Source organism: Salmo salar, chromosome 29, assembly GCF_965601325.2.
Source record: "Salmo salar chromosome 29, fSalSal1, whole genome shotgun sequence".
Classification (NCBI taxonomy): Eukaryota; Metazoa; Chordata; class Actinopteri; order Salmoniformes; family Salmonidae; genus Salmo; species Salmo salar.
The window spans coordinates 18,847,920-18,871,877 of NC_138319.1; the positions used below are offsets into that span (position 1 = coordinate 18,847,920).

Consider the following 23,958-nt stretch of genomic DNA (forward strand, 5'->3'; position numbering starts at 1 on the left):
ATTTTTCTATTTGATATTGTTTAAAGTAGCCACCCTTTGCCTTGATGACAGCTTTTCACACTCTTGGCATTACCTCAACCAGCTTCATGGGGTAGTCACCTGGAATGCATTTCATTTAACAGCTGTGCCTTGATAAAAGTTCATTTGTGGAATTTATTTTCTTCTTAATGAGTTTGAACCAATCAGTTGTGTTGTGACAAGGTAGGGGTGGTATACAGAAGATAGCCGTATTTGGAAAAAGACCACGTCCATATTATGGCAAGAACAGCTCAAATAAGCAAAGAGAAACGACAGTCCATCATTACTTTAAGACATGAATGTCAGTCAATTCCGAACATTTCAAGAACTTTTCAAATTTCTTCAAGTGCAGTCGCAAAAACCATAAAGCGCTATGATGAAACTGTCTCTCATGAGGACCGCCACAGGAAAGGAAGACCCAGAGTTAACTCTGCTACAGAGGATAAGTTCATTAGAGTTAACTGCACCTCAGTAACAGACACATCTCAAAATCAACTGTTCAGAGGAGAAGGTGTGAATCAGGCCATGGTCAAATTGCTGCAAAGAAACCACTAAACGACACCAATATGAAGAAGAGACTTGCTTGGGACAAGAAACACGAGCAATGGGACATTAGACCAGTGGAAATCTGTCCTTTGGTCTGATGAGTCCAAATATGAGATTTTTGCTTCCAACCGCCGGGTCTTTGTGAGATGCAGAGTAGGTGAATGATCTCTGCCTGTGTAGTTCCCACCGTGAAGTATGGAGGAGGAGGAGGTGTGATGGTGCTTTGCAGGTGACACTGTCTGATTTATTTAGAATTGAAAGACCGACTTAACCAGCATGGCTACCACAGCATTCTGCAGCGATACACCATCCCATCTAGTTAGCGCTTACTGGGACTATAATTTGTTTTTCAACAGGACAATGACCCAAAACACACCTCCAGGCTGTGTGAGGGCTATTTGACCAAGGAGAGTGATGGAGTGCTGCATCAGATGACCTGGTCTTCACAATCACCCAACCTAAACCCAGGAAAAGCAGCCAACAGGTGCTCAGCATAATTTTTGTGGGAACTCCTTCAAGCTGGTTGAGAGAATGCCAAGAGCGTGCAAAGCTGTCATCAAGGCAAAGGGTGGCTACTTTGAAGAATCTAAAATAACACTTTTTTGATACCTACATGATTCCATATGTGTTACTTCATAGTTTTGATGTCTTCACTATTATTCTACAATGTATAAAATAATAAAATAAAGAAAAACCCTTGAATGAGTAGGTGTGTTCAAACTTTTGACTGGTACTGTATGTCGATGGGTATATATATATCATTAATTTAAAAGTCCCAAAATTGATGTAGCAGTTACAGATTAGTGATTTAATGTTGGTGTGATTACTTATCGACAATAAAAAGCAGTCTAATAATGCGCAATATTATATGACTATATAGATGTATAGTACGGTAAAAAAAAATAATATCAACCATATATTCCATCTCAAATGCCAGTGGCAATGAACCATGTTAAAAAAACAAAAATGTTTAATGTTACATCTACAAGTACTGTCAACTACATCATTTCAATTAAAATACCACATCATAATATGATATGTTAGAATGTACCCATGGGACAAAGGACTTTCATTTAAAATGCTGTACATTTGTTATATTCTTCAGTGCTCATGCATCTCAAATGCAAACCATACACTATTTCGGAGTTATTCAATCCCATGACAGAGAAAGCATCCGGCAGCTTAGCTCCCACAGTTTCTGGGCCGTGTCATCATCTGAAGCAGAGCTTGAGCAGTTGGCTGGTGCGCAGTCACTGTGGGCACACAGACAAACGATCATGTATCTAACACCGTTTAATATAAAATACTACATACAAATGCAATAATATTAGAAGAAATTATATGTATTGATGAAGCTGGAAGAATCGCACTCATCGATGTACTCTTTAAAACTAAATATCCTGCATGTGCATATCGACTGAGTATACCTAACATTAGGAATACCTTCCTATACAGAACAAAAATAACATATATAACATGCAACAATTTCATTGATTTTACTGAGTTACAGTTCATATGAGGAAATCAGTCAACTGAAATAAATTCATTAGGCCCCAATCTACAGATTTCATATGACTCCTTGAAGTGCTCCTTGATCTCTGGCTTTCCCTTTAAAAGCCACACTTCTCAGAATAATGGACATTTGCTTCTGGTGACTAATGTCAGGTGTACAGTCCAAGATAATGGAGAAGTACTTTGAGTCTCTTACTTGAGTCAATAATTGCTTCCAGAATCTTGTCACTCACAATCTGTATGAGCTCAATCTGTGTACGCTTCCCAAGGTAATGAGCATGTGTCTCTCCATCTTTAATTTTGCTGAGATGATTTTCCATAACGGGGTCAAATTTTGCCAGTAATTCAACCTCTAAGGAAGTTTCCATTATCTGGTTGGAAGAGTTTGTCTGATGAACCCCTAAATGCTAGGTTTCCTTCAGCCAGAGACTGGGTGATACTTAAACGTGTATTTTTTCATTTTATTTATTTATTTCAGCCTCCAAAATTGTCATTTGTATCTGGTCAAGAGTCTGTCCCCAACTTAGGCACAGATCAAGTTCTCTCCACTTAATCAAATTGTTTGTGTGGTCAGGACTACTCTCATGGTGTTTCAGAATGGCGTTGATATTTGACCAGTCATTCACGCCTTCCTTTATTATTCTGTAGTCTTTTTGGAGAAAAGAGACAGCAAAAACAATACACAGCATTGTTTTTGATTGAGTGTGAAAGCCAGCTCCTGGTAATCTTTTCCCCATTTGACAGTTGTCTCTGTAATAAGCCTGAATGGAAACCTCTTCTAGACTTGTCTTTACCAGTCCTGGTTTGAATGGACCTCTTGGCACTAACTCAGTCCTCATAAAGTCTGTTAAGACTGGGGGCCAGTCTGCTGGGTCATTTGGTGGAGCAGCAACTGTTCTATTAGGGTCTGAACTGCTTGTATCTGATGCTGGCTGTACACCTCTGGTTGTGCTAGTACTGGCTGAGGCTGCCTGTACTTCACCTGGGTCCGTGTTAGTACTTGCTGAAGACGGCTGTATTGGGTCTGTGTTAGACCCAGTCCAGCTGGCTTCAGCAAATACTAACACAGACCCAGTACTGGCAGCTTCAGCAAGTACTAACACAGACCCAGTCCAGCTGGCTTCAGCAAGTACTAACACAGTATTTGCTGAAGCCAGCTGGACTGGGTTGGTGTTAGTACTTGCTGAAGCTGCCAGTACTGGGTCTGTGTTAGTATTTTCTGAAGCCAGCTGGACTGGGTCTGTGTTAGTACTTGCTGATGCCAGCTGGACTGGGTCTGTGTTATATATATATATATATCACACACACACTCACCTGTAATATCCACCACTCTCGGTTTCCAGTTCAGGTGCCACAGCACAGTAGATAGTGGTCTGAGCTCCCTGCACGGATGTCTTGGTGAAGGGACTGATCATCTTCATGATAGCTGCCTGAGGTGTGCTCAGGTGCCGCCACAGGTCAGTCTGAACCATGCCAGGGTGGAGGGAGTATGCCGTCACACCAGTGCCTGATAGAGGACAATTCAATTCAATTCTTTTGACAAAAGGGTTGCAGCTTCAAAACACCCTTCGGAAATCCTGTGGTAGCACTTTATTTTACGGTAACAGATAAGACCACGCATTTGTTATGAACTTGCATGGTAAAATGGTAATCATGCAGTAATAACATAATATTCATTATTGTTTGATTCTTTGGGACTGCATGATTATAACTATGACAAACACCCAGAGAAACAGCTACAGTTTAAGCCTCAGTAGTAGTGGACAAATCCAAACCTTGTAGCTTCTTGGCCAGGGAGCGGGTGAAGAGGATGTTAGCTAGCTTGCTCTGGCTGTACGCTTTCTTCTTGTCATAGCCCTTCTCACTGTTGATGTCGTCCAGGTTGATGGTGCCCCAGGAATGAGCCATGGAGGACACATTGATGATCCTGGCCGGGGTCGACCTTTTGATCAGGTCAACCAATAAGTGGGTCAACAGGAAGTGACCTAAGTGACAAGATGGGGTGCTTTGAAAGCTTTTGATTGGTAGATTTGATGTTGATTAGTTGTATTGGATTCATGCATTTGAACTGTGATTGTGCAAAAATCATGTTCTGGTGATGGTCATCTTCAATCCAGTGGATTAGTTAGTATCACTTGTGATCTGACCTTTCACTACATCTCCTCTATATAAAACTTTAAAATGTGTTGACTGAACTTATAATCATAAGAAAGACAATAACTGAATTCATTATCGCACTTCCTTATGTTACAGGTGGGTTAGCTGACAACATCCCGAAAAAGATGTGTGCGCTTCCACGGGGCAGAAGTCAGCCTGTTGTTGTGGTTCTGGATGGCCAGGTTGCTAGCAAGAAACTGCCATGTGGGGGATCGTAACTGGCTCGTTTCATCTTGTTCTTGACACCAAGACTTGTTTTGAGGCGTTTTGACTTATTTCATGTCAACGTTAATATGGCCCAAAAATACACTGCAGTAGCTAGCTAACCAACAACTGTACCGATGTATTTGAGAGACAAGTGCTCATTGTGCAAATGTATTTACGTTTTCAATAAACATTGGAGACGAAAAATAGCTTACATGTTGTATACAATCTAAGCCAACCCAGTTCGTTGTTCCCCATTAGTTGCGCCTGCGTCTGTTTTGCTACTAAAAAGAAACCAACCTGTCTACAGCTGCACGGCTTCCTGGACAGAGATTTACATAAAGTGTAAAACTGTAGTAAAATATAAATAAATGGGAGATCAGTACGTACAAGTCACAACTTGTATGAAATGCTGTGTGGTATGGAACTTTGCTCATCTGCCTTTGGTGTGAATCACATGCATTCATCTGTGTGGTTAATCATTAGTAAATGATACATTTATTTAGTGAGACGTCTGTCAAAACATAACCACATTTCTGTCCCCAAGGAAGTAAGCAGCTAAATTGCCACTTCCTTATGGGAATGGGTAATGTTACTAGTACAGCCGTTTCGCAGTTAAACACTCATCTCATTTATCAATGATATGTCGTACGTCCGTGCCCTTTTAGAATTATGTGGTCTGCCCGAAGGGGAATTTTACTCTGCTTCCTTGTGCTACATAGAGTCACTTACCCATGTGGTTGACGCCAATCTGCATTTCAAATCCATCAGCCGTTTTCCCATGCGGACACACCATGACACCAGCATTGTTGATGAGGATGTGGAGTTGTGTCTCCTCTACAGAAAAGAGTATTACAAATGTTAAACATCTAACTGTTGGTCAGGAGTGCAAATGAATCAATCCATTGTATCAATTAAGCTGTGATACAATCAAGCCTGTATATGTTGAAAAGAGCATCTGAGGTTTGCATTAAGCAGGTGGCTATGGTAAAATAACAACAGTATAGGGTAAATCAATTTGAATTCCATCCCTTTTTAACAGCATTCCTTTTGGATTTAAACAACAAAAAACTTTCCATACATGTTTGTCCATGGAAGAAGTGGTCAGAATTGCAAAAAGAGAGAAGGTGCTCAAAGTTGATCCATTTTGTATTCCCCACAATACCATGAGACATCCATTATCACTGGAAACGAGAAATGATTGAGTTTGACATCATTTAAAAGCTTAGTGTTGCCAAACTATTTTATATATTGAAGAAAAAAAAAATCATACAAATTGACATCTAAAAACAACTAAACTTAGATATTTTTCATATTCGCATATGTTGTAGCTTTGACCCCATTTCACATCTGAAGTTTTTGTATTGTGCCCCGCCATCAGTTGAGACCCAAAAATGAATACAGGGTGGGTGTCATTTCAATCATATAATGGACCTATACATTCAGACCACTGTAATTTAGCTGGTGCACCATTGAAAATGTACATTAAATTTACAAGTACTACCACAAAGATGACCGCCGGTCCACCCACTGTCGAAAAGCAATTTAAAATGGTAATGTCTATTCTATTGTCTATATTTCAATAGGTTTCTTATGGAGGATAGACAGTGTCATTTAAAACAAATATTCCCATTCAGATCAACATTCTCTAATGTGTGGACCTCCAACCATCATTGTCCAATCAAAATGTATTTGTCACATAAGTGTTTAGATGTTATTGCGGGTGTAGCAAAATGCTTGTGTTTCTAGTTCCAACAGTGCAGTAATATCTAACAATACACACAATCCAAGTAAAGGAATTAAGAATATATAAATATTTAGATGAGCAATGTCAGAGTGCCATAGACTAAGATAGAGTAGAATAGGACAGAATACAGTATATATGAGATGATGCACCTGTACTGACCACACTTTCTGGATGATAGAGTGAACAGGCAGTGGCTCAGGTGGTTGTTATCCTTGATAATATTTTTGGCCTTCCTGTGACATTGGGTGGTGTAGGTGTCCTGGAGGGCAGGTAGTTTGCCCCCGGTGATGCGTTGTGCAGATCGCACCACCCTCTGGAGAGCCCTGCGTTTGTGGGCGGTGCAGTTGCCATACCAGGCTGTGATACAGCCTGACAGGAGGCTCTCAATTGTGCATCTGTAAAGGTTTGTGAGGGTTTTAGGTGCCAAGCCAAATTTCTTCAGCCTTCTCCACTGTGGTCCCGCCAATGTTGATAGGGGGTGCTCCCTCTGCCGTTTCCTGAAGTCCACGATCAACTCCTTTATTTTGTTGACGTTGGGTGAGCGGTTATTTTCCCGGTACCAGGAAATGTTTGAGGCGTGCGTGGCCACGCAGTCAAGGGTGAACAGGGAGTACAGGAGGGGGCTGAGCAAGCATCCTTGTGGGGCCCCAGTGTTGAGGATCAGCGAAGTGGAGATGTTGTTTCCTACCTTTACCACCTGGGGGCGGCCCGTCAGGAAGTCCAGGACCCAGTTGCACAGGGCAGGGTTCAGACCCAGGGCCTTGAGCTTAATGATGAGCTTAGAGGGTACTATGGTGTTGAATGCTGAGCTATAGTCAATGAACAGCATTCTTACATAGGTATTCCGCCTGTCCAGATGGGATAGAGCAGTGTGCAGTACGATGGCGATGCATCGTCTGTGGATCTGTTGGGGCAGTAAGCAAATTAAAGTGGGTCTATAGTGACAGGTAAGGTGGAGGTGATATGATCTTTGAATAGTCTCTCAAAGCACTTCATGATGACAGAAGTGAGTGCTACAGGGCAATAGTAATTTAGTTCAGTTACCTTTGCTTTCTTCGGTACAGGAACAATGGTGGACATCTTGAAGCGTTTGGGGACAACAGACTGGGATAGGGAAAGATTGAATATGTCCGTAAACACTCCAGCCAGCTGGTCTGCGCATGCTCGGAGGACGTGGCTAGGGATGCCGTCTGGGCCGGCAGCCTTGCGAGGGTTAACACACTTAAATGTCTTACTCACATCGGCCACGGAGAAGGAAAGCCCACAATCCTTTGTAGCGGCCTGCTTCGGTGGCACTGTGTTCTCCTCATAGCGGGCAAAGGAGGCGTTTAGCTTGTCCGGAAGCAAGACATTGGTGTCCGTGACGTGGCTTGTTTTCCCTTTGTAGTCCGCGATTGTCTGTAGATCTAGCCACATAGGTCTTGTGTCTGAGCCGTTGAATTGCGACTCCACTGTCTCTATTCTGACGTTTTGCCTGTTTGATTGCCTTGCATTCGGCCAAATTCCCAGTCACCTTGCCATGGTTAAATGCGATGGTTCGCGTATTCAGTTTTGCACTAATGCTGCCATCTATCCACGGTTTCTGGTTAGGGTAGGTTTTAATAGTCACAGTGGGTACAACATCTCCTATACACTTCCTGATATACTGATACGGTGACAGAGTTTATTCGTCTATGTTGTTCTCGGAGGTTACCCGGAACACATCCCAGTCGCGTGATCAAAACAATATTGAAGCATGGATTCCGATTGGTCAGACCAGTGTTGAATTGTGGTACCATTGGAAAGTTTAAAATGTATTAAAATGGGAATTACATTTTTTTTTCAGTCAAAACATGACACCCACACTGTATTCAAGAGCAACCAATGGCAGGCACAACACAAAAACCTTGATGTAAAATAGGGTCTAAGCTACAACATATGCAAATATAAAAACATTTTTTTTTTTTTTTTATCTGAGTTTACACATTTTTAGATAAAGAATTACTATTTTGATTAAAAACATTCTTTCCCAGATATTATTAAATAGTTTGACAACCCTGTTTGTAAGCTTTAAATTATACCAATCTGAACTGTTTATATTTTCCAGTGATGAAAACATGGATGTCTCATGGTATGGTGAGGTATGCAAAATGGGTCAACTTTGAAAATCTTTCTCTTGTGAATGTTGTCATTCAGGTCCAAAAAGTCACTTTCTGAGCACTTCTACAATGGGCAAATATGTATGGAAGGTTTTGTTCAAATCAAAAGGGGTGCTGTCAAAAAGTGATTGAATACAAATGGATTTTCCCTATAGAGATACCATGAGGAGTAACTAAGAAACTGAAAAAAAGTTTCAAGACGTGTCTTATTTTCCCTCACCCTTGTTGATGGTCTCTGCAAACTCACGGATGGACTTGGTGTCTGACAAATCAAGCTTCTTGATGACAACATTTTGGCTGCCAGAGCCTTCTATGACTTCTTTCAGGGCCCCCTCAGCTTTCTCCATGTCTCTGCAGGCCATGATTATCCTGGCCCCTATGAAGAAATTGTGGGGGGGAATATTATTAAATTATTCCAGCCCAATCAGAATTAAACTCAGGATGTCAGTCATACAGGCTTTTCAGGAGGATATTGGACAGAACATTCATATCTACATTTAAAAAAAACAAAAAAAAGATTATAAAAATGTAAGGATCTCACAAATATCTGTGTAAAATAACCATTAGCAACCCCTGCTGGACAGTCACACACACCACCAGGCTGTCTGGCATAAGATGCTATCCAGTGGTGTATTGCTATTTTTTTAGGTGATGTAATTAATCGTTTAAAAAAGTAAATGTGTCATCATTTCCTCAAAGTTTGTACTGACAGATGTATCCAATTGAATAGCATATCATTAAAGAATATGCATAAAATGCATCCTCTGCCCACACATATCTCAATCAGTTTCATGGGAATAAGCATTTATGTCTCCTTGGATGACTATTTCTCGAGTGAATTAGAGCAGATGGTGTTAAACTATTAGCCTTTCTTGTATTTTGTTTCAATCAAAGCATAGTCCATTCGGAAAGTGTTCAGACCCCTTGACTTTGTCACGTTACAGCCTTATTCTAAAATGGATTAAAATGGTATTTTCCCTGCATCAAGCTAAAACACAATACCCCATAATGACAAAGCAAAAACAGGTTCAGATATTTTAGCAAATGTATATATAAAAAAAAAAGTATTATAAAATATCACACTTACATAAGTATTCAGACCCTTTACTCAGTACTTTGTTGAAGCACCTTTGGCAGCAATTACATCCTTGAGTCTTCTTGGGTATGACTCTACAAGCTTGGCACACCTGTATTTGGGGGAGTTTCTCCCATTCTTCTCTGCAGATCCTCAAGCTTTGTCAGGTTGGACAGGGAGTGTCGCTGCACAGCTATTTTCAGGCCTCTCCAGACATGTTCGATTGGGTTCAAGTCCAGACTCTGACTGGACCACTCAAGGACATTCAGACACTTGTCCCGAAGCCACACCTGCGTTGTCTTGGCTGTGTGCTTAGCGTCGTTGTCCTTTGGAAGGAAAACCTTCGCCCCAGTCTGAGGTCCTGAGCGCTCTAGAGTAGGTTTATCATGGAGCTCTGTACTTTGCTCCCTTCATCTTTCCCTCGATCCTGACTAGTCTCCCTGTCCCTGCCGCTGAAAAACATCCCCACAGCATGATGCTGCCACCACCATGCTTCACTGTAGAGATGGTGCTAGGTTTCCTCCATATGCAATGCTTGGCATTCAGGCCAAAGAGTTCAATCTTGGTGTCATCTGACCAGAGAACCTGGTTTCTCATGGTCTGAGAGTCCTTTAGGTGCCTTTTGGCAAACTCCAAGCGGGCTGTCATGTGCCTTTTACTGAGGAGTGGCTTCCGTCTGGCCACTCTACCATAAACGCCTGATTGGTGGAATGCTGCAGAGATGGTTATCCTTCTGGAAAGTTCTCCCATCTCCACTGAGGAACTCTGGGGCTCTGTCAGAGTGACCATCGGGTTCTTGGTCACCTCCCTGACCAAGGCCCTTCTCTCCCGATTGCTCAGTTTGGCCAGCTCTAGAAAGAGTCTTGGTGGTTTCAAACTTCTTCCATTTAAGAATCATGGAGGCTACCGTGTTCTTGGGGACCTTCAATGATGCAGAGATTTTTTGGTACCCTTCTCCAGATCTGTGCCTCGACACAATCCTGTCTCGGAGCTCTACAGACAATTCCTTTGACCTCATGGCTTGGTTTTGCTCTGACATGCACTGTCAACTGTGGGACCTTTTTATAGACAGGTGTGTGTCTTTCCAAATCATGTCCAATCAATTGAATTTACCACAGGTGGACTCCAATCAAGGTGTAAAAACATCAAGGATTATCAATGGAAACAGTATCTGTTTTTTTATTTTTAAAACATTTACAAAAATCTTTTCACTTTGTCATTATGGGGTATTGTGTGTAGGAAAAAAAATAATTGAATACATTTTAGAATAAGGCTGTAACGTAACAAAATGTGGAAGGGAAGGGGTCTGAATACTTTACAAATGCACTGAATATCCTGCCAAGTGGCTCTGAGCTGTCTGTTTAAACTACCAGCACAGAGCTCAGACACCCATGCATACCCCACAACAGGTACATGAGAAAACTATTCAGCTTCAGCTAACCATCCTAAAATCTCATTAGAAACGAGGGTTTTTTGGTGTGACAGTAATGTTACAGGCCTACTATGCTATGGTATTTGGTTCTGTTATGTACAATGCTAATGAATCGTTATGTGCGAGTCATTGAGTCAGCTTTAATCTAATTTTACTAAATGATCACCATTGTTAGAAGTGGTCATTTATTTGTAATAATAATGATCTTCTATTTGTATTAATAATAATAATAATAATAATAATAATTGATGAGTATGACTATTAGGAGTAGGAAACCGATCATGTGTCATTTTACAGCCAAGCTGCACCCCTTCCTGGTGCTGAAAGGAAGTGAACATAAATCATTGCACAGACACCAGAGAGAAGAAACCACCGTCTACCTACTACGCATATTTATTTGGTTTATATAGTTTGTCATGAAATGTGTGGTAATTAATATAATTTATTTACAATGAATCAGAGTTCATTTCCCAGAAATAGTTTTACCAGCTCCGCTCCTCCGCGCTCCAGCAGCACTACACTCCTGCTGCCATGTTGGACAAAGGTTGACATACTACTACGTGTTGTATTATGACTACATAGAAGCTTCAGCAAATTGATGTGAATCTGTAATACAACTGATTCTACAAATTGCAAACTATGATCAGTTGATCATGTGTTTTACTGCTTGGCACCCCAACATACATGAGCAAATATGGGCTCCCAACGCGTTTTGACTAGGAAGCGAGGAGAGAGGATTTGAGGAATCAAGAAAAGAACAATTGAGAAATAGCCCAAGACACATTCAACAGGTCATGGTGAAACATCTTGCATAACTGTTACAACACATTCCTGTATGGAAACAATATCAAGGATTATGTATCACTGTAGACCTACCTCTCTTTGCCAGGTCCAGCGCTGTCTCTTTGCCAATACCAGTGTTGGCTCCAGTTATGAGCACTGTTTTGCCATCAAGTCTGTCTGTGGATGACCATGTTCTCCGGAAGAGATTTCTAAGACATTGAGGGAAATCACGTTTTTCCTCTGCAATGACTCAGTAGGCCATAGGGTGTGGACCCCTGATAATAAAGAAGTGCGGAACAACTCTACCTACAAGGATAATGAATTTAAATGGAAAGACAATTTTCCAACCACTGTTGAGCTAACTTTAGAGAAATATAACGTTAGGTAATTATCCACACATATGCCAACAAGCCAGGCTATGGCAGTTTTGATAACATATGTAACATTATACACAAATATTTTCCACAACATAAGCAGCTCAGTGATTATACTATACGTACTTCTTGGTCGGGTACAATTCGTTGTGAAATAGATACAAGTTAGTAAATTTGCCTATGCCAGAACAAAATTGAAATAATTGCCGCTATACTCACCCAAACGGCATTTCGAAACAGAGCTACAAATGACGGTGGTGAAATAATTCCGAGCTCTTAATCCTCAATTGATTCGCCTATATTGAAATCAATACATCCGCAATTGCATCCAATATTTCGTATCTGATTTACAGCCAAGCTTCAACAGCATGCCGAAAGTAAAATTCTACTCATTAGCAGGTAACTCTGATGAATGCGGAAGCAGACGTTTCATTGGCTGTCACTGTGTGACATGGGTGATTTTAGCCAATAGAATCGTTGCAGGGAAATACAATACTTGGATTTTGACGAGACATGAGGCAATTCTGATACCTGGCCACAAGAAACAACAAGAAGAAGAATATAATACACTTTTTTATAGAAATAATATAGTTTTTTAGATAAAGGTACATTTTCTACCAAACATTTGTTGTATTTATATTTATATTTAATATGGATCCCCATTAGCCAAGGCAGCAGCTGCTCTTCCTGGGGTCCAGCAAAGATTAAGGCAGATATCATTTTTTAAACATATACATTTCACAACACATTAAGTCTGTGCCCACATACCACTACTCTACTACCACATATCTACAACAAAAAAATCTATGTGTACGTGTGTGTGCGTGCGTGTGTGCGTGTGTCTCTTCACAGTCTCCACTGTTCCATAAGGTGTATTTCATCAGTTTTTTAAATCTGGTTTGCATGAGTTACTTGATGCGGAATAGCCATGTAGTCATGGCTCTATGTAGTAATGTGCGCCACCCATAATCTGTTCTGGACATTGGGGACTGTGAAGAGACCTCAGGTGGCATGTCTTGTGGATTATACATGGGTGTCTGAGCTGTGTGCTAGTAGTTTAAATAGACAGCTCAGTGCATTCCATATGTCAATACTTTTTAGAAATACAAGTAGTGATGCAGTCAATCTCTTCTCTACTTTGAGCCAGGAGAGATTGACATGCATATTATTAACGTTAGCTCTCTGTGTACATTTAAGGGCCAGCCGTGCTGCCCTGTTCTGGGCCAATTGTGATTTTCCTAAGCCCCTCTTTGTGGCATCTGACCACATGACTGGACAGTAGTCCAGGTGCAATAAAACTAGGGCCTGTAGGACCTGCCTTGTTGATAGCGTTGTTAAGAAGGCAAAGCTGCGCTTTATAATGGACAGACCTCTCCACATCTTAGATACTGTTGCATCAATATGTTTTGACCAATAACAGTTTGCAATCCAGGGTTACTCCAAGCAGTTTAGTTTCCTAATCTTCCTTCATTAATTGTGCATGCTCCATTAATCAAAATTATGTTTTTATAGTAGTGTAGTAATTGGCTGAATAAATAGGCCTGTGCATGGGACAGTAGATTAAATACGTATGCTTCCTGTAGGGATGAGGGAAATTATGATGGATGTCATCAGCTTTAGAAGAATCAACAATAGTATTGTTTCGTTGGCTCATAGCTAAGGGACTTAACTCCAAGTTAGACTTATATAACTTAGAGACAGTATATATGTCAAACCTGAAGTTAAGTCCCTTAACAAGTTGGCTCGATGATGATACCTGTTTGGACTGTTAGCATGCTAACAATGATGAAGTAGTATATCCTTGTGATATATCGGTTATTTAAGCCAATATTTCCTAATGTCTGACTTTTAAAGAGAGTGGGATGAAAGTGCTCAGACATTTCTCATGAGATCACATCCTGTCTTTGGTGACGTAGGCCAACGCCTATCTGTAAAGTTACATGTAAATGTATGTAAATTAAATGCACGAGTAGCTTTAATTCATAGTCAAGCATAATTGGGCGAATTCAGGTTGAAGAATTTATTGAAGATATTGACTGATAAAACCTACTTAATCGTTGCACTGCGTGGCCATTAATGCCCACTAGATGGAGTACTTCAATCAATAAAACCTTTTGCCTTTCAAATCAAATCAAATTTGTTATTGGTCACATACACATATTGAGCAGATGTTATTGTGGGTGTAGCGAAATGCTTGTGTTCCTAGCTCCAACAGTGCAGTAATATCTAACAATTCACAACTAAACACACAAATCTAAAAGTAAAATCATGGGATTAAGAAATATATAAATATTAGGACGAGCAATGTCGGAGTGGCATTGACTAAAATACAGTAGAATAGAATACAGTATATACATATGAAATGAGTAAAGCCGTATGTAAATATTATTAAAGTAACTAAGGCATTATTATTCCCGAGGGTCTTTCACTTGATATTACTTTTTTAGCTGGAAAAATTGCTAAACACCACCTTAATTCATGTGCAAGTTGTTGATGAAGAGAAAAATAGTTGATGCAATTCTGATGAAAAGGTGGTCTGGTAGGAAATTGAAAACATTTCAACATGTGAAATGGGGTAAAGCACGGCGATGAAAACATGGGGCTTCATTTGAACTTCATGCTGACTTAGTTAGAGGACAATAGCAATGGATTATGGACAGGACAGTCACACTAGCTGTGCCAATCATTGCTTTAAGCCTATGGCCATGCTTTCTTGGCATCATATGCCTTTTGTCCTACAGTATGTGTGGTTCATTGACTAAAAAGAGGTTTGGATTCTCTCCAGTGTATGCAGCCAGTATGCATAGCATGGGCATGGGCGTGATGGTTGGTTTTGGAAAGGTGCAGACATCACTGCTGTGGATACCCCAATCTCTGACACACAGTTTGTGAGAATGTATCCTCTGCGGTTTGTCCATTTTGGGCTCCAATCGCCGTATAAGATGTGTAAGCAATTTTCTGCATCTAAAGCAGCTTGATTGGGAGCCATGTTTTCAGTCACTGTTGCTACTGTTAATGTATTTCAAGGGCATTTCAATAATCCGACTGTATGTGTGAGAGTTTTAACGTGTTTCATAAGTCACCTTTTCTACCTGACTTGAAGTTCGAGTTTCATTCAGAGTAGTCAGGATATAACATAGTCTTTGCAGTTGTTGAAGTTTAGTAAAGTGTTACCTTACATATAGCTTTAGTCACTGCCTGACCCCTCCAACATAATTTTTTTGTCATTGCCATATGAGAGATTTCCATATGGAAATAATGTTACATTTTATAACAACTTTCATAAAAATGCAATTTTAGCAACATTTTTATACATGTTTTATATTAGAAATGCTTATAAATTGCAACGCTTATAATGCTTATCGGTTGTTCCACTAACATGAAATAAATAATAATCTGCAGAGATGATTTTGTCAAAGCAACAAAATAACGAGGGCTTTACAATGATGGTGAGACATGGATACATTTTTGGATTAAGAGGGTTGAACTTTTCCTGGAAGTGACACAGTGTTGACGGAGAGACATGCCAAAATGCTGAATTTTGGCACTTTAGCAAGCCTTTATTCAAATTCATTTTTTATTGCATTCTCCATGTGTTCTATATTAAAGAGCACTTCATTTAATATAACAGGCTTAGAAAAGTATATACTGATGCACAATTTCTACTTAAAATATAAAAGGGACACAAAAGGCACAAATTTTGTGGAATGACCCTTATACATGCTCATAAATGTTTATAAATATGTACAAATAATAAAATATTTATGAAATAGGCCTATTAATTATTTTTTTATGAAAGTTGTTATAAAGTGTTACCCTAATACTGATTACTGGCATGTTTTCACTTATGTCTCATTGTTTATGATGTCTTACTCTCAGACGACATGGATACTATTATGGCCTGTTGTGTTGATTGAAAACAATGACTTAGTGTCGAAAATGTTTCCTTCTGAGCATTCAGCGTCTGGTGTGTTAGGATACAAAATCATCTTGCGAGGTAAGACCCCATTGACAGCCCAGAAACATTTGGAATGAGTTAGCTTCTTCCTGACATATGGGCTTCCTGACATATGGGCTTCCTGACATATGGGATACAAATGTAATGAGTCACTCCTCAAAGTGTATTTTCTTGCTATGTAGTGCATTACTTTTTAAGAGCCAGTTGTTTTTTCTGTGTAATATAGTATGACATAGTACACACCAACCGTTTAAATCTAACATTTAAGTTTTAGCTAAAGTTCCTTGTGGTTGAGACAGATCTTCTGAAGGGAATAGTGAACCCAGAGGTATATCAGATATAAAATTGATAAACCAGTTTATTAAGACATATAACCACTGCTCCAAATCTAGCTTTGAACAGAGCAGATTAGCAACAGAAACCATCATCACCGGATGGATCTTCCTTTAATTGCTACCATCCCTGTTTGAGTTTGTTTGTTTTCTAATGGTTCGCTCACATTTGTTTTTCATTTGCCAGATTTACAACTTCACGACTAGGAGGACCCCTCCGACTTGATCCAAGATGTCACCCACTAGGGGAAGTCGTCTTGTGTGTCAGTGCAAAATGTGCTGATGGAGGGAAACTGGGTGTCTGTCTGGGTCAGGACCCAGGAGCCTAGGTTCTTCTTTCTGAGTTATGACCTAATGTAAACTGCCACTTGGAGCTCATATCCATGTGTGTGTGTGTGTGTGTGTGTGTGTGTGTGTGTGTGTGTGTGTGTGTGTGTGTGTGTGTGTGTGTGTGCGTGTGCATGAAACACACATACAATTATCACATTTAATAGAGGTGTGTTCTTTATTGAAGTCATTATCTCACCCTACAGGATAGACAGAAAAATATACAGCACACACAAACACACACTGTTATGGTGTTTTGTGATTTTAGGGATGCAAAATATTTGGGTGGTGACATGCAGAGCAAATTGGAATCTCAAAGCAGTAGTATACAGTAATGTGTTGAAAGGTTCCAGGTACTCTTTGTGCCAGGTACTCAGAGCACTGCCTAGCATTTTGGCCCGGTGCTGTGTCAAAACAGACACCCTGAGAATGGAAGATCCCCTCTATTACCACGCCTGACTGCCACTAACAGGACTAGACAATGTAGTTAAAACCACACGGCACCTGAGGCAAAAGCTTTAAAGCCTGTAGCATGTGTGGGTGGCGTGTGTGTGTGTGTGTGTGTGTGTGTGTGTGTGTGTGTGTGTGTGTGTGTGTGGCGTGTGGCGTGTGTGTGTGTGTGTGTGTGTGTGTGTGTGTGTGTGTGTGTGTGTTTGTGTGTGTGTGTGTGTGTGCGTGCGTGCGTGCGTGCGTGTGTGTGTGTGTGCGTGCGTGGCGTGTGTGTGTAAGTGAGAGTGGCCGTACAGCAAAATATTTAAAGCCTGTAGCGTGTGTGTGTGTTTGTGTGTGTACCACTTCACAGCATGCAGTGGTCTGTTTGATGATAACGTGTGAGACAAAACATGTCAGCGCCAGGTCTTTGGTAGGGAAGCTTAGATCCATTCAAAAGAGTGCAACCGGCTTGCAACACAAGAAGAGATGAAAGAGAAGTGTGCAAACATAGTGTGTGAAATGTTGACAACTATTTAAACTATTTCTCTTCATATTTAGTCAGTTATTCTTTTGTCATTCCAATGGTATTTATTCAATGTCAATTCGAAGTGAAAAGTCTTGGTCTATAGACTAGACCCTACATTGTGTATGCCCTCCTGAGGTTTCTTACTGAACCCATTAACCTTGTATCTAGAGATTTACTTCCACTATGTTGCTCCTGGCACATTTGGTCAATCACAAGCCTGTAGAATATAATATCAGTTTATAAATGTACTGTGGATATTTTGTTTGCTTTCATTCTTTCAAAGGATATCATTGAGGCTGTGAATACTTTGTGAGATGTCACAAGTCATTCTTTGTTGCTTTGCTGTCCGTTGTCCTTGGTTGTGAATCTCTAGTCTTGATCATTGTCTTGTTCTACGTCATGGGTGCACTACTCATTTTGACATGAGGTCAAATACACAGAATGGAACTAAAAAGGTTGAGAAATAGAACAGAGGCTATATAGACTAAAGATACAAGATAATGTGCATTCTCTTCCAACTGTTTCCTGCAGAGTGCTGGTTGATGTGAGTTTGCATACAGGCCTCTTTTACTGAGTTGTGTGACTGAATAGATTAAAGAGATGAAGGGAAGAGGAAGTGGTCAACCTCTCGCTGACCTTTCAGCTCCAGTTAAACATTTTGAAGTCTGCCGCTGACCAGTGGATGACTGGCTAGCAAGTAATGGTTGTTTCTGGAAATGTGGATTTTTACAGAAGTTAGACATTTGTGTTCAAAGGTTAAGACCTCGATTTTGGAGGACAATATGTTAGTAACACGTTCTTTGAAGACAGTCATCAGGTTTCCATCCAACCTTTTTATGCGAGTACGTGTTGGATAAAAGAATGTCACGACAGGCCTGATGGAAACAGCAAATTGTTGGTAAACTTTCCAAATGTTGACAAAAACGAAGTACGCTAAACAAGTTGGGATATTTTTGTGTCTTAAACATTTCTTATGAAAGAAATGGCGGTGGAAACACTTTTATGCGCAAATATTGATATACCGTAATAACCATCATATCGAATTAAGCTTGGAGTCACGCGATGATATGTTATGTGGTCCTCCCACTATGACTCTGGAAATCATGCAGTTTATTAGGCAACAGATTACATAATAATAATCATGTAATGATAATGAACCACCGGGTGGGGAAAGTGTATGGTGATGAGCTTGATTCTCCTTTCCAATAAATATTGAGGGTCTTATTCTGGTGACATGATTGATTCTTGGATGCCGTTTAACAAATACAAATGATTTCGCTCTTTTGCCCATAATAATCTCATAATATAGGCTATACCCGCACTATATCTGCTGTTGGCTAGGGAGCGCGCGTACCAAACCCATCAGTAGAATTGAAAATGTGATGGAAACTGATTTAACTTGTATATTTTTTTCAGTGCATTAATTTTACCACAAGATTAATTTTTCTGTGCGGTACGTCATCACGCACAGCACAGATTTATCTGCAACAAGTCCGTTTGATGGAAACACGTCTCTGGTGGGCACATTTGCATATTATTTTAATGCAGATTTTAGAATATTTACATGAAAATCTGTCGCCACTTGGATGGAAACCGAGCGAATGTCACCAATGCCTTCTGGCTGGCTGCAGTCAACCTTTCATTTCAGAAAATGTAAGAAACGCCTCTATGCTTGCAGCAAATGTCTCAGGTGATGCTGCTGTGCTTTATAATTACTTCCCAAATGAGTAAGTCAACATTGCATAACAAATAGAGTCCCTGTACCATCACAATAGTGCTATGTTGACTTACTCGTTCTGCAGAGAATGTTTACCTAGCTGCTGCCCGCAATTGGAGCAGCCTACTACTTTTGATTATCTAATATATTCAATCAGTCAGTTACACTGGACAGTGATAGATGTCAAACCCAAGGCTGCTGCATTCACTTATGTGAGTCCCATAGGGCAGTTTACACTGAAAGCGTTTTTCCATCCCAAAACTGTATTTCAAATAAATACATGTTTTGCAATGCACAAAACATGTAATCCAGCATGCAACCCACCTGGACCCCTGTCCCCCAACCCACAGCTTGAGAACTACTGCTATAGGGTGATGCTAGATCAGCGCGACGATGCCCGAGAGGAAACTATTGCCAGAAAAGGATTATGCTAAAGGATTTTCCTGAAATCACCCTACTGTACATGGGTTATGAAAGTTGTCATAAAGGTGTACCCTGGGTGTGTGTGTGTGTGTGTGTGTGTGTGTGTGTGTGTGTGTGTGTGTGTGTGTGTGTGTGTGTGTGTGTGTGTGTGTGTGTGTGTGTGTGTGTGTGTGTCACGTCACAGCATGCACTGGTCTGCTGACATAATCTTCACCCGCTCCAAAACAGGATTACACAACTGTCATTGTCCAATGGGTGCCATCGTGTGAACACTTCAACTTTCAGATCAAAACCCACAATGCACTGTGCTCTGACTCACACTCTGTTTGGATTGGTGGAAGGGGGGAGAAGACAGAACTTGCAAAAAAACGGAATATATTACATCAAACAATAGTGAAACATAATGACACTTTTACAGCATAATCTCAAGACAAAGTGTGTTAGAAACATACACGGATGTGATATGCCAGGGTTGTTAAGGGTTTTCGAATATGAGTGTTAACTTCCGAAGTCCCTTTCGAGGGTCACTAGGAATGGCAGTTGCAATGCATTGCATTTGATGAGACAGTAAATGTTCATTCATGTTTATTAGAACTGAATGTTTTGTCACAACATTCAGCTTGAAATCCATGGCAATGCAAAATGAGGGCTTAATCAATGAAGCCCTTCACCATTCAAAACAGATGACAGCTGGCTTAAAATGGGGCAGCAGTATGAGATGGGTTAATGTCATGTATAGAACCATACACTGAGCGCTGTCCAGGTTGTGTGCAAAAGGCATGCTTCTGCTACAACGACTCGAGCTTCCTAATGCTTGAGCCCAGACTAATCTTAAAGGGACTATGGTTAAGGATGCAATGGGATTTACTGTACATTGATTCTAAAGCCTGCTATGGCAGGGACTGATTGTGTTGGGAGGCCCTTTGGCTCCACCTGCCACAACATTGATGTATCACCCATTGACTGGCAGATACTGTAGGTTATAAGGTTATCAGGCTAAAACACAGTAGATGGGCCATCTGAGCATCACTAAACATGTGCTATCTGTTTTTAGTATGCAAATTGGTGTAATAATATGCGGATCTTCTCCTACTGTACGTATTAAATATTTAAAGAATATATTTATTTTTGTGATTAGTTCACTCAAGTTTATTTGCATCCTACTGGAATAAATACCGGTTGACTGAACATCACCCTGTGTTTATTTCAACACAGAGTCACTGTCACAACCTCAATGTGGATCGTCCTCTTGGGTTTGTTCTGACTTTTCAAGGTCATCACCCGGCGCTGATGGTGTCTATTTAACACTATAGCCTGTTGTCTCTCTGGCTCATCTGGTATACCTTGCCGATCTCCCCATTCTGGTTGGGGATGGGCGCCACATTTGGCTTGTTCTTGGAGAAGGCGTACTTGTGCTACTACATGATGGAAATGTAGTCGTAGCCGGTTCCCTGGTTCAGAGTGGCAATCTTCCTGAAGTTGTGCGCCATGTCAGACTGGACATTCTCCAGGAGGATGCGGATGTGGTTGTCACGTCGTTGTGGGTCTACTCGTGGTTGAAGCCCAGGGCGTGCAAGCAGCTCGTCCTTGGTGGTGCCGTGGTAGACAGCCCGGAACGTGCCAGAGACACGTCTGGGCGTTGGCGTGACAATCAACGTAGGATTGACACCCTTTGAGGGATGGACAGGTAGTCTCTGGGGTTGTTGCGCTTGACGAAGTTGATGCAGGAGAAGCCGGCGAAAGACTGCAGACCACGCTCGATGATGGACCTCTCTCGGGAGGAGTACCCGTTGGTGACGGTGTAGTGCATGTAGACCATGCTGTCGCTGGACTTGGGCCACATGCAGCCACGAGATGTGCAGGGGTCAGCGTCGTTGTCGTAGGCGATGTCATTCACCACCATGGGCTCGCTGTGGATACTGACAACGTCCTTGTTGGCCTTCTCCAGCAGCATCGGAGGCAGAGAGCTCCTCTTCCTCGGCCCAGGCAGCCACCACAAGCAGGGCCAGAGGGCCCAGAGTGTACTTTAAGGCAGACTTATCAGCAAACAACCTTTCGGGGAGTGAAGTGTAGTTTGTTTAGTGGTCCAGACACTGCACCTTATATAGTGCAATCTACAGTGGAAAACTGTCCAGCGACAGCAAGGTCTACATGCTCTAAGCTAGATTAGTGGCCCCCTCATGATGGCGGTGGGAAATTTTGGTTTTAAAGTTAATTTCCTGCAATTCTACACATTTTGCCATGGCGTGTAGAGAAAATGTTGCAGGTTTAAAGCAATTTTTCTGCAGTTCTACACATTTTGCCATGAGGCAGAGAGAACATTTAGCAATTTTATAACACATTTCCTGCCATTCTACACATTTTGCCATGACTAATGCAATGTTAATGATATATGGTTGAGACTGACTACCAAAATCAATAGGGGCCTCATAGAGTTCAGGGCCCCTGGGCATGTGTCCTGCGTGCCCGGTCAGTATTTAGCCATGATTACTACAAGTTTAGATAGCTGGCAAGACTAATTTACCAATCTAAAAATTGTTAGCTGACATGGCTGACATAACCACATTTCGGGAACTTGCACCTTGTGTATTCTACTATTTTAATTCTGAACAGTAAGTTGAGACCTCGACTGAGTAAAAAGAAAAAAAAATGTTTTAATTGTTCAACAACAAAAAATAATGTATGCCTGGAGCCGGCCCTGTCAACATCTGGAAACCACCCTGAAGCCAATGTCTATCATGATTTAAGTCACAGAAGACAAGCATTGCACTCCAAGTCCTTCCTGTTGCAGATCTTTATTTCATGAAGATGGTTCCCACTCTCACCCCACAGGGTGATATAATATGCAGCCATGTGAACTACAGTCAAGCAAGCCATTGTCTGGAGAGTAGGTGAGCTTGTATTGTTTAAATGGTTTGTACAGTATCCTACCAGCTTCCTCTTTGAGTTCACTTTCTCTCTCTCTCTTAACTTAAATCACACAGACACATGGTGGTTGAACCCTCACAAGATGAATCCTTCCTTCATTCATTCATCCACTCTGTGTTTCCTTCCTCTTTTTGGATTCCACATGCAAGCCTTCCTAAGTGTATTTTCTACATAGGATTTTTCCTATTTCTGGGAAGTCAGATTCCATGTTTTATAAGATAACCTTTTGAGGATAAAGCTTTAATCTGAAATCTGCTTTACAGATGTTTGTGTTCATCTACTTTGCAGTTGCTTCATTCATTAATGGCATGTGTGTTGTGAGCTAGAGAGAGAGAGTAAAGTATTATTTACACCCTTTGCATAACATTTACAACATTTGTGTGTTGATAAAAATAAGTCAAGAACAAGAAACATGGGAGCTCATTAAAATTGGTTTCAGATATTTTAATCACATCAAGGCCAGTTACATAACAGTAAATTAATGACAAATGAGGTGAAAGTCAAGTTCTCACCAGTGAATATAAAATAGCAATTACATAATAATATACTTTTTTACTTTTTACAGATTAAAAAACCTATACAGAGCAAATATGACAATCACATCAATTGAATTAAGCTAAAATGATTCGTCATGGAGCAAATTAGTCTCTTACTGCACCCTCCAACCTGTCTCTTTGTACAGTATATAGCCTTCCATAATGATTAACCTGTGTACACAAAGGGGCAATACATTTAATCAAAATGTAAGTATAGACTATATAAAATCTCTTAGCATCTGGCAGCGACCTAATGCTAACTGAACTTGACTGGTTGGATTTGTTCTACGTTCGCTGCGTCTTTGTATAGGGCCTATAGCCTAGCCCCAGTTCAAGCTATTTGATCATTTTAAAACCATCATAATACAACACAGCACGGACTTATTTATGGGCTAGTAAACAAAATAACACATTACTTTACAACATTAAAACTCCTGGCGTATCCTTCGAATGAAACCACTTAGAATAAATGCCAAACGCACCATTCAAACCAAGTTGAGGAGATAGTATATCCAGCAATAGTTGACTGTTTAAAGGTGGTTTTGCGAATCCAAAACGATTCCAGGTAATTGTCCAAAGGATATTTCAATGGCAATATAATTTTCCTAATGCTTGCTCCAAATATCCTTTCCATTTCGGACAGCGCTCGACAGTAAAAATCTCCCTGCTACATAGAGATTTGTAGTGTGGTGCTTCGCGTGAGATCCCTCCCCTTGTGCTGCTCATAATGTCTCTCTCTCTCTCTCTGTGTGTGTGTGTGTGTGTGTGTGTGTATGTGTGTAAATGTGTGTGC

General features: G+C 40.7%; 1 protein-coding gene and 1 pseudogene across 1 annotated transcript; both read right to left on the minus strand.

The window, feature by feature from the left end:
• Nucleotides 1-1,531: 1,531 nt before the first annotated feature.
• On the minus strand, nucleotides 1,532-12,380 carry rdh12l (retinol dehydrogenase 12, like). The gene is made up of 7 exons (NM_001141104.2): nucleotides 12,206-12,380; nucleotides 11,706-11,821; nucleotides 8,543-8,698; nucleotides 5,170-5,274; nucleotides 3,852-4,061; nucleotides 3,391-3,583; nucleotides 1,532-1,817 (listed from the first exon to the last, which is right to left on the minus strand). The coding sequence occupies exons 1-7, from the start codon at nucleotides 12,214-12,216 to the stop codon at nucleotides 1,715-1,717; spliced, it is 894 nt and encodes a 297-aa protein (NP_001134576.1). The 5' UTR covers nucleotides 12,217-12,380; the 3' UTR covers nucleotides 1,532-1,714.
• Nucleotides 12,381-21,008: 8,628 nt separating this feature from the next.
• LOC106590242 (low choriolytic enzyme-like) lies at nucleotides 21,009-22,554 on the minus strand (annotated as a pseudogene).
• Between the last annotated feature and the right edge of the window lie 1,404 nt (nucleotides 22,555-23,958).